This window comes from Tachyglossus aculeatus, chromosome X4 (genome assembly GCF_015852505.1).
Source record: "Tachyglossus aculeatus isolate mTacAcu1 chromosome X4, mTacAcu1.pri, whole genome shotgun sequence".
NCBI lineage: Eukaryota > Metazoa > Chordata > Mammalia > Monotremata > Tachyglossidae > Tachyglossus > Tachyglossus aculeatus.
In genome coordinates this window covers 42919506-42933568 of record NC_052098.1, presented here as the reverse complement: position 1 = coordinate 42933568, position 14063 = coordinate 42919506, and the positions used below count along the sequence as shown (strand labels likewise).

Here is a 14063-nt window from a genome sequence, read left to right as displayed (position 1 = left end):
CCGGTTCTGTTCCTTGATTTGCACTTGCTGCCTTTTAAAAACCATGGCAGATTTTGTCTCAATCTCTCCCAGTGTAAATTTTATTTTTTTCTGTATATTAAAATTCCTTCAAGAAACTTAACCTTTCCCAATGGAAAAATATATGCTTTCTTGACTAAATAATTCTTACTTGCTACAAGTTACTAATTTTCAAAGTTGACCCGTATTTCATAAAAAACCACAACACTAATAACATATTAGACAGGAAGGATCAGGCAGTCATCAATAAGGAATCACACCTTTATTAAATATGAAATATTTCAGAAAACTTTTTAATGTAGTCAATTCTTCTTCTTCCTCTTCATCAGTCAGTAACCTTTATTGATTACCCTCTGTGTGCAGAGCACCATTACTAAGCATTTAAGAATTTAGTTCTAGACTGTAAACTCATTGTGGGCAGAGAACGTGTCTGCCAACTCTATTGCACTGTACTCTCCTGAGCGCTTAGTACAACGCTCTGCCCGTAGTAAGCACTCAAGTGCATTTTTTTCTAATGGAATTTATGTGCTTACTATGTGTTAGGTACAGTACTAAGCGCTGGGGTAGATACAAGCTAATCAAATTGGACATAATCCGTGTCCCACATGGGGCTCACAGTCTTAATCCTCATTTAACAGATGAGACCCAGAGAAGTGAAGTGTCTTGCCTAAGGTCACACAGCAGACAAGTGGCAGAGCCTAGATTAGAACCCAGATCCTTTTGACTCCCAGGCCTGTGCTCTGTCCACTAGGCCATGCTGCTTCTCAGTGATTGAGAAAGTACAAAACAGTTTGAAGGCCTGATCCCTATCCTCAAAGACTACATTTGAGTAGTCTCTGAATAAGGGAGACAGACACAAAAAATTGCTGGTTGGAGCAGTAATAGAGTAAATAAAAGATGTATGTAAGTGCTCTGGGGCTGTGGTAGTATAAGTGATTAAGCGGTGAGGAAGGGCTGCGGTGGCAGTTGGGTCTTGAGAAGCAGCCTGGTGCAGTGGCTAGAGCATGGGCCTGGGAGTCAGAAGGACCTGGGTTCTAATCCCAGCTCCACCACTTGTCTACTGTGTGACCTTGGACAAGTCACTTTACTTCTCTAGGCCGCAGTTCCCTCATCTGTAAAATGGGGATTGAGACTTTGAGCTCCACGTGAGACAGGGACTGTGTTCAACACTATTTGCTCGTATCCACCCCAGTGCTTAGTATGGTGCCTGGCATTTAAAAGTGTTTAAGAAATTCCGCAATCATTATTATTATTATCATTATGTGGGAGGCCTCCAGGAGGGGAGATGAGATCTCAGCCAGGGGCTTTAGAAGGTGGGGAGAACTGTGGCCGATCTGATCCCAAGGGGGAGAAGGAGATTCGGGAAAGGGTCAGAGGTAGGAGATGGAGAAGGGATGTGGCGTATAAGTTTAGGAAAAGGATGTAAAAGTAGAGGGCTCCTAAGACAATGAGCTTGAAGGACTATTGCTTTTATGTGATTGACGCAGGTAAACCTGAGGCATTTTCGCCGAGGAAGGAGGAGATCACTTGCCCTGACAGCCCATACGGGATACTTGCCTCATCAGCAGGATCCCCATCAAGTCCATCGGAATACTCCTTTGCATGCCAATGCACTCTGTCACTTTCATATTGCTGCCAGCATAAACCCAGCCACAGGTAATGACCTTGTGGGACGTGGAGATATGGCATTAATGTACAGTGTCCAGTTGAATTTGACAAGAATGACCCTGCCTTTTCATGACAAGAACTTAATATACCTTCAGTTGGCTCCCAGATAAAAATTGGGGACTGAACCTCACTGCACCCATTTATTTCTGCTTTGTAATGGATTCCCAGCTTAATGGAATTTCATACAGAAAGGAGCGTAAACCAGTTGAAATCACTCACTTGCAAAAGAGAACCGAAAACGAATCAGGTCTGCTCCATTTATCGTATGATGATAATTTTGGTCTTTGTTCAGTACTTTATTCAATTGTATTTATTGAGCGCTTACTGTATGTAGAGCACTGTACTAAGCGCTTGGGAGAGTACAATATAAAGTAAACAGACACATTGCTTGCAATACAACAAGTTTACAGTCTAGAGTGTGGTACTAAACCCTGGGGTAGATACAAAATAATAGGTCTCACATGGGACTCTCAGTCTGAGAGAACACAGGTGTTTAATCCCCATTTTGCAGATGAGGGAACTGAGGCTCAGAAGTTAAACAACTTGCTCAAGATCATACAACAGTAAGTGGCAGAGTCAAGATTAGAACCCAGATCCTCTGACTCCCAAGCTCATGCACTGTCCACTAGACCCTTTTAGAGCAGAGGTGGGGATTTTTAGGATTCAGTGGCTGACTAGAGATTCCCTGAAGCTCTTGAGCTCTGTTTCTCCAAAGTTGATGACACATGCATTGATTTAGTGGGGCTGAAACACATTTAGAGATTGGAGGTTATAGATGATGCTCATTTTTAAGGAGGTTAGTTTTTTTAAGTGGCTTTCATTTGAAAACTTTCGGTTTTATTTTTTTCTTTATCTCTATTCTTTGTTTTTATTGGCTGTGTCATATCTGATGTTGAGAATAAACGGGATCTAGTGCTTAGTAAAGAGGCAGCTCCATCTGTAGCACTGAAGAAACATCTGCTCTTATCATGTGAAGCACATAATTAGGTGCAAAGGTAAATGCACAAATACAGCTTTGCCCTTAAATATCTATCAGTGGTATTTATTGAACACCTTCTATGTGCAGAGCTCTGTACTGACACTTGAGAGAGGACAGTAGAGTTGGTAGGCATGCTCCCTGCCCCCGAAGAGCGGACAAGCTTGTGGGAAGCATTGGCCCCTAAAGCCACTCACCTGCTTAGAATAATAATAATTACGGTATTAAGTGCTTACCCTGTGCCAGGTGCTGTACTAAGTGCTGGGGTGGATACAAGCAGATCGGGTTGGACACAGTCCCTGTCCCCAGTGGGGCGAGGTAACTGAGGTCCAGAGAAGTGAAGTTACTTGCCCAAGGTCACATGGCAGACAAGTGACAAAGCTGTGATTAGAACCCATGACCTTCTGACTCCCAGGGGTGGGTACTGCATCAGTCAGTCAGTAGGCTCAAAGCCAGGTGTTCATAAGAGAAATCCAGTACATATTTTGATACTAAACAAGAATGAATTTAACAGTCCCATTCCAAAGTAGGCAGAGATTGTTATTTTCACATTTCTTTGGTTTAAGGAAGACTCGAGGTCCAGTAGCATTAGGGAAATCAAAGCAGATAACCGAACAAAAAGGACAGCCACATGTTATTTAATGGTTCAAAAGCATTTCACTTTTTTCTGTCAGCCACTGAATAAGATGATTAATCAATAGAAAATGGGGATTCAGGAAGCTGTCTGTCAATAAGTCTGTCAATGACTTAGCTTTGATCAAACAGCTGATTTAGGGGGAAAAAATGCTTGATCTGAAAAATCACGTGGTGTGTTTGTTTTTGCGTTTGGATTGCAGATATTCCTCTGCTCCCTTCTATCACATCTTTGAGTCTCAGTGAAAATGAAGCAAAGAGTGGGCCTTTTGTAGTGCACTGGCTGAACAATAAGGAATTGCATTTCACTTTATCGATGGAAGTGTTTTTACAGCAACTGAAAAAGAGCTTTGAACAACAGTCTCCTGAGGCCAGTACAGAAGACTCTAATCAGATGGCAGATGGCAAATCTGATGAAGGTAACAGCTCAAAGAGAGAAACAGTTGGAAGTAGTTGGCTTTAAATGGGTCTATTTATTGCAGAGACATCTTGATTTACAGTTTAAAATTACAAACGATTGTACTTCGCCAAGTGATTTTTTTTTTTTAATGGTGTTTAGATGCTTGCTATGTGACCGGTACTGCACGTAAATACTTGGGTAGATATAAAATAATCCAGTTGGACACAGTCCCAATCCCAAATGGGGCTCACAGTAATAATCCCCATTTTACAGTTGAGGTAACTGAGGCACAGAGAAGTGAAGTGCTGCTCTAATAGCAACCTTCTCACTGTATATCGATCTCATCTGCCTTGCTGACAACCCTTTACCCACGTCCTGCTTCTGGCCTGGAACTCTCTGCCTCCTCAAATCCAATGGATAATTACTCTCCCCCCACCCCACCCCGCCGCTTCAAAGCCTTATTGAAGGCACATCTCCTCCAAGTGGCCTTCCCTGACTATGCCCTCCTTTCCTCTTCCCCCACTCCCTTCTGCGTCACCCTGACTTGCTCTCTTTATTCATCCCCCTTCCCAGCCCCACAGCACTTAAGTAGGTATCTGTAATATATTTATATACGTCTGTCTGTCTGCCCCTCTAAACTGTAAGCTCGTGGTGGGCAGGAAAGCTATCTGTTTATTGTTGTACCCTCCAAAGCACTTAGTACAGTGCTCTGCACACAGTAAGCACTCAAATATGATTGAATGAATGAAAAATTACAAAGTATTGCACATCACCAAGTGTTTTTTTTTTTAATGGTGTTTAGATGCTTTAGACTGTGAGCCCCATGTTGGACAACCTGATTACCTGGTATCTACCCCAGCTCTTAGAATGGTGCTCAGCACATAGTAAGCGCTTAACAAATACCATCATCATACAAGCAAATCAGGTTGAACACAGCCCCTGTCCCACATGGGGCTCACAGTTTTAATCCCCATTTCACAGATGAAGTAAGTGAGGCCCAGAGAAGCAAAGTGACTTGCCCAGGGTCATGCTGCAGATAAGTGGCAGAGGCAGGATTAGAACCTGTAACCTTCTGGCTCCCAGGCCTGTGCTCTATCCACTAAGCTATGCTGCTTCTGCTTCCTATGTTTTACCACAAATATGCAGATAATCAGCCTTTCTCCTTACCCATTTCCCGTGTGGTCAGCATGACTATTAGACGAAAATTTGAATTCGTATCAGTCAATGGTATTTCTTAAGCGCTTGCTGTAGACAGCACTGTGCTAAGTGCTTGGGAGAGAACTGTACAACAGAGTTGGTAGACAGAGGGGAACTTAAGGGTTTGGACCCCCCCTCCCCCCGCCCTCCTTATTTTCTCCTTTTTTCCTCTCTCTCCCCTGGCTTGAATGTATGTTTCAGAGAAGAACCTTCCCTGGTGTGACCCTGTAGCTCTCATGCGTTCTGACCCATCTGCTTTGCCTAAACCTACAAGGGGCTGATGTCATTGTAAACAATACACAGTGTCTCATTTCCTCTTCAAAAATTGGGGGAGGGGGTGAAGGAAGGGGCAGAATTATGTGGAGGTGACAATTGTGAGTAAATATAATATTAGGAAATTCAAGGTCGCTGCGAGAAACAGCATGGCTCAGTGGAAAGAGCCCGGCTTTGGAGTCAGAGGTCATGGGTTCAAATCCCAGATCCACCAATTGTCAACTGTGTGACTTTGGGCAAGTCACTTAACTTCTTTAGGCCTCAGTTACCTCATCTGTAAAATGGGGATTAAGACTGTAAGCCCCCCGTGGGACAACCTAATCACCTTGTAACCTCCCCAGCGCTTAGAACAGTGCTTTGCACATAGTAAGCGCTTAATAAATGCCATTATTATTATTATTATTATTTGAAAATTAAGGAATGCAATTGGGGTGTCTTGTTAGGACTGTGTTAAATTAATTAACGGCAATTGATGCTTCCACAGTTTTTTAGATTTTTTTATTGGTTTATTTTGTTTTATCCTTGTTAAACATTTAAAACTAAAGGGTGGTCACCAAAATTTAGAGGTGTAGAAGAACTGAACTTCTGCGAGTACCAACTTTAGGAATTAAAGCATTTGGACTTCATTTGAGTTTCATTAAATGTATTTACAATTATATATGCAATGTAAATCTAGCTTTAAAATGATTTTTAATGAACTTGTTTTATGACTCATGCATAGCATAGCTATTTTAAAAAGCGTTCCACTCCCTCGTTGCAGCAGAGTTCATCCAGTTCAGCGTTTGAACATATTTAGACAATTGGAAGTTTTACATGAATCCGAGTCATTCAGCAGCATTCACTTACCATTTGGTACACACTTTTTTTTTTCCCCTCTTAGAAACAGATGACAACCTTGATGATCTGAAAACAAGTCATGAGAAGGAGTCGAGTAGTGAGCAAACCATACCAAGTTCAGGCTGTGTTTCCCTGCCTTCTGCCATTATTGATCAAGAGATCGAATTGCTTCTGGCCGAATGGAGTAAAAACGCAGACATGCTTTTCAGTATTCATCCCGTGGATGGTTCTTTGCTGGTTTGGCACGTGGATTGGCTGGATGAATACCAGCCTGGCATGTTTCGTCAGGTGCAGGTACTGACGCTTTCTTGGGCCAAGCTGCCCATTTATCAGTAGCCTAGTCAATTGGTCAGTTAGTTGAGAAGCAGCATGGCCTAGTGGATAGAGGATGGACCTGGGAGTCAGAAGGTCATGAGTTCTGATCCCAGTTCTGCCACATGTCTGCTGTGTGACCTTTGGCAAGTCGCTTCCCTTCTCTGGGCCTCAGGTACCTCATCTGGAAAATGGGGATTAAGCTTGAGCCCTGTATGGGACTGTGTCCAACCTGATTAACTTGAATCTACCCCAATGCTTAGAACAGTGCTTGGCACATTGTAAAGCGCTTAACAAGCACCGTAATTATTGAGAAACATCACGGCATAGTGGATAGAGCACGGGCCTGGGAGTCAGAAGGTCATGGGTTCTAATCCTGGCTCTGCCACTTGTCTGCCGTGTGACCTTGGGCAAGTCACTTGGCTTCTCTGGATCTCAGTTCCCTCATCTGTAAAACGAGGCTTGAGACCGTGAGCCCCACATGGGACAGGGACTATGTCCAACCCGGTTTTCTTGTATCCACCCCAGCGCTTAGTACATAATAAGCACTTAACAAATAAATACCGTAATTATTATCATTGCCATCCATCTGGTAACAGGTCCTTGGCTCATTCTTATGCAGAACATCTTTCTTATATCTAGGTGTCCTTTGCCTCCAGAATTCCAGTAGCCTTTCCCACTGGTGATGCAAACTCCCTTTGCAGAAGCATAGTGATGTATGCCTGTACTAAGAATGTGGATTTGGCGATTCAGCAGGGCAGACAGAAGCCCTCTGGTCTCACGCGGTCTATGTCAATGCTCATCTCTTCCGGTCACAGTAAATCGGCCAACAGCTTAAAGTTAAGCATCTTCACTCCGAACGTCATGATGATCTCAAAGCACGCAGACGGGTCTTTGAATCAGTGGCTAGTCAGTTTTGCGGAGGAATCTGCATTTTCCACAGTGCTCAGTATTTCCCACAAGTCCAGGTACTGCGGACACCGCTTCCATCTTAATGACCTGGCTTGCCACTCGGTGTTACCGCTGCTGCTGACGACGTCGCACCACAACGCCTTACGGACGCCAGATGTCGACGACCTTAAACAACCATATGATGCTTTGAATCCCGAGGAGTCGACTGTGGGACACCAGAATCGAGGCACCAGAGACGTAACGTTCCAGGACCCCAACGCGGTTTATAGCGAGCTGATTCTTTGGAGAGTCGATCCAGTTGGGCCATTGTCCTTTTCTGGTGGTGTTTCTGAGCTGGCACGGATTAATTCCCTTCACGTTTCAGCCTTTTCCAATGTCGCATGGCTGCCTACACTTATACCTAGTTACTGCTTAGGTGAGCATTCTGAGTTTTTTCTTTTTCCCCATTGAGGTATTCAAACATTCAGATGCTTAAAACGGCAAATAATTGCATGCAGCATGAGTCAAGATGGTGCTAACTGAAAGGGATTCAATAGCAAAATGAATATGTAAAGTTTCAAACTGACGCCTTTTCACTGAAAAACTGATTTTTTTCCTCTATTAAGTTTTTTATTCCTTATGTGGCATTTTCCCTGTATGCTTTTAAAAGAGATGCATTCAGGAAGTGCAAAAGTATAAGTCATTGCCACCTGGGAAGTGATTGGTAATTCTTTCTTGGAATCTGGCATAATCCTGATCCAGCATGTTTGAATAATAATAATAATAATAATAATGATGATGATGGTATCTATTAAACACTTAATAAGTGCCAAGCACTGTTCTAATCCACCGGAGGGTGGTGAATCTCCTCTCTACATTCCAAGGGTGTTTGGTAATCAATCGGTCAGTGGCATTTATTGAGCACTCACTTTGTGTAGAGCACTGTACTAAGTGCTTGGGAGAGTACGATACCACAGAGTCGGTAGACACGTTCCCTGCCTACAAGGAGCTCCCGTACCCTCCGCTCCTCTGCCGCTAATCTCCTCACCGTACCTCGTTCTCGCCTGTCCCGCCATCGACCTCCGGCCCACGTCATCCCCCGGGCCTGGAATGCCCTCCCTCTGCCCATCCGCCAAGCTAGCTCTCTTCCTCCCTTCAAGGCCCTACTGAGAGCTCACCTCCTCCAGGAGGCCTTCCCAGACTGAGCCCCTTCCTTCCTCTCCCCCTCGTCCCCCTCTCCATCCCCCCCATCTTACCTCCTTCCCTTCCCCACAGCACCTGTTTATATATGTTTGTACATATTTGTTACTCGATTTATTTATTTATTTTACTTGTACATATCTATTCTATTTATTTTATTTTGTTAGTATGGTTTTGTTCTCTGTCTCCCCCTTTTAGACTGTGAGCCCACTGTTGGGTAGGGACTGTCTCTATATGTTGCCAACTTGTACTTCCCAAGCGCTTAGTACAGTGCTCTGCACACAGTAGGTGCTCAATAAATACGATTGATGATGAAGGAGCTTATAGTCTAGAGGGGGAGAGAGACATGAATATACATAAATTACAGATTTGTGCGTAAGTGCAGTGAGGTGAATTCCAAATGCCCTTTGGTGACTTCCCAGAGCTCAGGTAAGAACCTCTGGAATTAAGTGGTTTAGACTTGGCCATAATTTTTGAGTCGAGCAAATGATAAGGAAGAGCTTTCACAGTCCCCTTTTAGTAATTTATGGAGAAGATAAACGCCTCTTGTTAGTAACCAAGGGCTCTGTCACAACTTAAGTGCAGTCTTGCATTTGTTGAGCGCTCGCTTCGCCTCTCTGCCCACTCCCAGGACAGGGACTGTCTAATTCCCACCTGTAGGTTCTCTTGGTGCTCTGCACCCTGAGAGCACACGAGAAATACTGTTGCTTCTACTAAAATATATAGCTTTCAATTACAAAACTTTAATCCCAGGTCCACCACTTGTCTGCTGTGTGGCCTTGGGCAAGTCACTTGACTTCCCTGGGCCTCAGTTACCTCATCTGGAAAATGGGGACTGAGATGGTGAGTCCCACGTAGGGCAGGGATGGTGTCCAACCCGATTTGCTTGTATCCACCCCAGCAATTAGTACAGTGCCTGGCATATAGCAAGTGTTTAACAGATACTATTATTATTACGATAATTTTTGAGTTTAGCAAACAAGGGAGAACTTTCACAATCCCCTTTTAGTAACTTATGGAGAAGGTAAACACCTCTTGCTAGTAACCCAAGGGCTCTGCCACCCTTAATGACTTTGAGTGCAATCTTGCATGGGCTTGGGAGGCAGAGGACGTGGGTTCTAATCCCGGCTCTGCCACTTGTCTGCTGTGTGACCTTAGGAAAGTCACTTAACTTCTCTGTGCCTCAGTTCCCTCATCTGTAAAATGGGGATGAAGACTGTGAGCCCCACATGGGACAACCTGATTACCCTGTGTTCAAGAACGGTGCTTGGCACATAGTAAGCACTTAACAAATACCATAATTAGTATTATTATCATTGCATTTGCTGAACCCTCACCTTGCCTCTTCCCCTAGGACAGGGACCATGTCTAGTTCCCACCTGTGGGTTCTCTCTCAGTGCTTAGTTCAGTGCTCTGCACCCAGAGATAGATACTACTGCTTCTACTAAAATATGCGGCTTTCACTTACATAACTTTGAGGAGAGTGTTCCAGAGAGATAAAAAGATAGAAAACAAAGGAAAAAAAAAAATCAATGGTTGCTAATAGGGGTCTCCAACAGATTGGCAGCTGGGAAGCAGCAGATGGCGGTCTAGCTCCCCTAGGTGAGAGTGAATTAGTGATAGTGGGAGAGGCTTGATTTTGAACAGGGGTTTTAAAATGAAAAATTAGCCATCAAGACTTTGCCCTCCATGGCCTAAAATGTACAGCAGCAGGCGTAATTGAAGACACTGCACTTGAAAGTTAGTTCTTCCTTCAGTTGCCAGTGGCGTTCGCTTGGCCCTTGAAAACAGTTGACATGATATTAATCAGGGTAGTAGAAGGGACTTTTATGTAGATGTAAAACCTGTTAAACCTTGCAGGGGTGGGTGGGCGTGGTGTGTGTGTGTGCTTGTGCATGCACGTACCCGGTCTGGGCAGGGATTGTCTCTCTCTTTTGTAGCACTGTACTCCAATCGTTTAGTACGGTGCTCTGCACACGGTAAGTGCTCAATAAATATGATGTAATGAATGAATTAAGCACTTGCTGTGTGCCAGGCACTATACTAAGCACTGGGGTAGATACATGTTACTTAGGTTGGACACAGTCCATGTCCCACATGGGGCTCACAATCTTAATCCCATGTTACCAATGAGGTGACTGAGGCATGGAGAAGTTAAATGACTTGCCCAAAGTCACAAAGCAGGTGTGTATATCTCTGTAATTCTGTTTATTTTGATGGTATTGCTGCCTGTGTACTTGTTCTGTTTTGTTGTCTGTCTCCCCCTTCTAGACTGTGAGCCCGTTGTTGGGTAGGGATTGTCTCTCTCTGTTGCTGAATTGTACTTTCCAAGCGCTTAGTACAGTGCTCTGCACACAGTAAGCGCTCAATAAATACAAATGAATGAATGAAGTGGAAGAGCTGGGATTAAAACCCAGGTCTTTCTGACTCCCAGGCTCTATCCATTAGGCCATGCTGCTTCTCAGTTTTCAAAAATAGGTTGTTCAGTATCACGTTTCATTCACTTCTCAGTGTTAAAGGGTCATACTTCCATAGGACTGTTTTTTTTTCCAGCATGATTTCTCTCAGGCCTTGGCCCCTTATGAGGAGAAGCATTGTGGCTCAGTGGAAAGAGCCCGGGCTTTGGAGTCAGAGGTCATGGGTTCAAATCCCAGCTCTGCCAAATGTCAGCTGTGTGACTTTGGGCAAGTCACTTCACTTCTCTGTGCCTCAGTTCCCTCATCTGTCAAATGGGGTTGAAGACTGTGAGCCCCCCGTGGGACAACCTGATCACCTGATCCCCAGCGCTTAGAACAGTGCTTTGCACATAGTAAGCGCTTAATAAATGCCATCATTATTATTATGGTTGGCATTATTTAGCTCAATCAGTCCTATGATAGAATTGTGATTATTGGCTTTTACGTGGACGACAAATGAAATATCCCAAGGATTTTATGCAATCACACTTTTTTAGGAAAGAAAAGTGCTGCTAACAAATTTTTTAAAAACCTGATCTAATATTATTTGTGAGGGAATCCAAATTGATACATTTTTACTTTCAATTTTTCTTTGATTTTACTTCTAAGTATTGAAAAAATTTTTGAAAACATTTTGCTGACATTAAAATTGTAAGGATTTTATTTCTATGTTTAAAGTGATCTAAAATGTTCCTAAACGTTTTTTATAGGTGCGTACTGCAACTCTCCTAGTGCTTGCTTTGTGGCGAGTGATGGACAATATCTGAGATTATATGAAGCTGTTACTGATGCCAAAAAACTTTTATGTGAACTATCTAACCCTGAAATTTCTGTAAGTGAAACAACTATAACTTTTAAATATTGTAAAAATCATCATTTTATGTAAACTTTAGTCATTTAATACATAAGTAAAATTGATTAGGCTAGTGTTTACCCTTTTTTATGGTATTAAGTGCATACCATGTGCCAGGCACTGTTCTAAGCACTGGGGTAGATATAAGATATTCAGGTTAGACACAGTTCCTGCCCTACATTGGGCTCACAGTCTTAATCCCCACTTTACAGATGAGGTAACAGGCTCAGAGAAGTGAAATGGATTGCCCAAGGTCACACAGCAGACAAGTGGCGAAGCTGGCATTAGAACCCAGGTCCTTCTGACTCTCAGGCCCATGCTCTATCTACTAGGCCACACTGCTTCTCTTGCGACAAAGTAGTATTTCAGAACTCCTTTCTATTCAAGTATTGGTGACATTTTAGTAGAGCAATGGGTGCTTGGGAATACAGGAAAAAGTATAAAATGTGATTCTTTCCTCCCCCTTAAAAAAACATGCACACTCGCGTGGAGCTAGCAGTCTCATGTGGGAAGAAAGGTAGACAGATTGGCAATTATATCCAGAGAAACTGAAGGAACACAGGTGAATGACTAATAAAATCAGCACTACCTATCAGAAACAATTGTGACTTGGGATAAATGAGAGAAGCCTTTTGAATTCGCTTACGCCATTTTAAGATAAAAACGATATCCATGTTGTGTCTTTTAAAGGTTAGAAATACGAGCTGTGTTAACCAGGGCAGCCAACCAGAATAGCAATATAATTAGTATGGTATACAGGTTAGTATCATGGGGCATTTATACTGTAATCTCTTGACAAAACTAGCGAAATATCTGGTTTTCATCCCAAGTAATGGTCATATTTTGTCTTTGTCCTTAAATTTTTTCCTCATAAAAAATTGTACATATCTAGTTCATTTGCTTTTTGTGTCAGTGATTACTCATTGACAAGCAGTTCCATTTCTATAAGTTGTAACAGTGCTTTCATTTGTTCTTACACTAAGAAGATATTCCCCTTTTTAAAACAGAAATATGTTGGTGAAGTATTTAACATTGTAAGTCAACAATCAACAGCAAGACCCGGATGCATTATAGAGTTAGATGCTATTACAGAACTTGTAAGTATCCTCTCCCTCTATAATATATACTTATATATCTATGTTATATTATGTATATATAATCATTTATTGTGTGTGCCTATATATACAACCACAAAATTGAGTCATCAACTTATTTTGATATTTACATTCAGCATGGCAGAAAAACACAGCTCCTTCATGTTTTTCAAGAAGACTTCATTTTCAATAATAAAGAGAAGAAAAGGCCAGCAAAGGACAGCATTTTATCAGATTCCGGTAAAGGCAAAAAATGTTTTGGTGAATGAAATTTTGGAGAATGCTGTCAAATTTCCTTTTACATGCAGATGTGGGGGAAGTAGGGATTTGTTCATTACCAGAACTGGTAAAGAGTATCAACCCCTTTTCTTCGACTGCAAAGGAATGCTGAATTTAGAAGAAGCACATGCTAAGTACTCTGTGAAATAGAAAATGTTGACTAAGAAACTACACTTAAATGGAAAACTGTTTCCCAGTGTTTCAGTTGCTCTCACAATTTAAATAAATGCCTCGCTTTGGTTGTTTTACTGTGTAAAACACAACTTTATATTAAATTCTGCATCTTAATCCTATTATTAACCACTCTGAAGAGGTTACGTGAAGGAACAGTGAAAGACAAAGGGACCTACCTGGGTCTTATAACCCAAGGCAGTGATACTTCTAAGGTTTAGTTTGGCTCTATTAGACTCTTCAATTTATGTTCCTCACAGGAATAGTTTTCCACCAAAAAACAGAATATACAGATAAGTGCATTATTTTAGACAATAAACAGAATCAATAAAAGAACTACTGGTATTTATTGAGCACTTACTGTGTTCAGAGCACTGTACTAAGTGCTTGAAGAAATAAGATTGTAGACCTAAAGTAATTTAAATAACTCCTGCCTCTTGTCTACTTTAATTGGTTCCCAGCTCTCCTTTTATGCTTTCTCCCGATTCTCCCCCCATTCTGACGTGTGCCACTTCATAGGTCATTTATATTTTTTTATATATCTCTAACAGTTCTTAGCCATTGTTTTTACATAGATTTTTGTGACATTTGTAATTTCTGCTTATCTCTGTGTTCAAATAGTTATATGCGTGATGATAGTAGCCATTCCAGAGTATGGTAACCGTAGCAGTTGCCATTAAAGGCTAAGGGACTTCATGATGCTACTATTACTGGTGTTCCAAGGAGTAAAGTGGAAGGAAAGTTTTTGAAAATCAAACAATCAATCAAGAGTATTTTTTGAGGACTTATTGTGTGCAGAGCACTG

The 14063-nt window shown here is 42.2% G+C and overlaps 1 protein-coding gene across 3 annotated transcripts in view; it reads left to right on the top strand.

Annotated features, from left to right (window-relative positions):
• Nucleotides 1-14063, top strand: part of DMXL1 (Dmx like 1) — a 158356-nt gene that overhangs the window by 54418 nt on the left and 89875 nt on the right. For all 3 annotated transcript variants that reach the window (XM_038769926.1, XM_038769925.1, XM_038769924.1), the window contains exons 9-15: nucleotides 1506-1674; nucleotides 3499-3714; nucleotides 6046-6296; nucleotides 6957-7641; nucleotides 11572-11693; nucleotides 12722-12811; nucleotides 12946-13048. In XM_038769926.1, coding sequence (XP_038625854.1) covers nucleotides 1506-1674; nucleotides 3499-3714; nucleotides 6046-6296; nucleotides 6957-7641; nucleotides 11572-11693; nucleotides 12722-12811; nucleotides 12946-13048 — 1636 coding nt within the window. The remainder of the gene's footprint in view (nucleotides 1-1505; nucleotides 1675-3498; nucleotides 3715-6045; nucleotides 6297-6956; nucleotides 7642-11571; nucleotides 11694-12721; nucleotides 12812-12945; nucleotides 13049-14063) is intronic.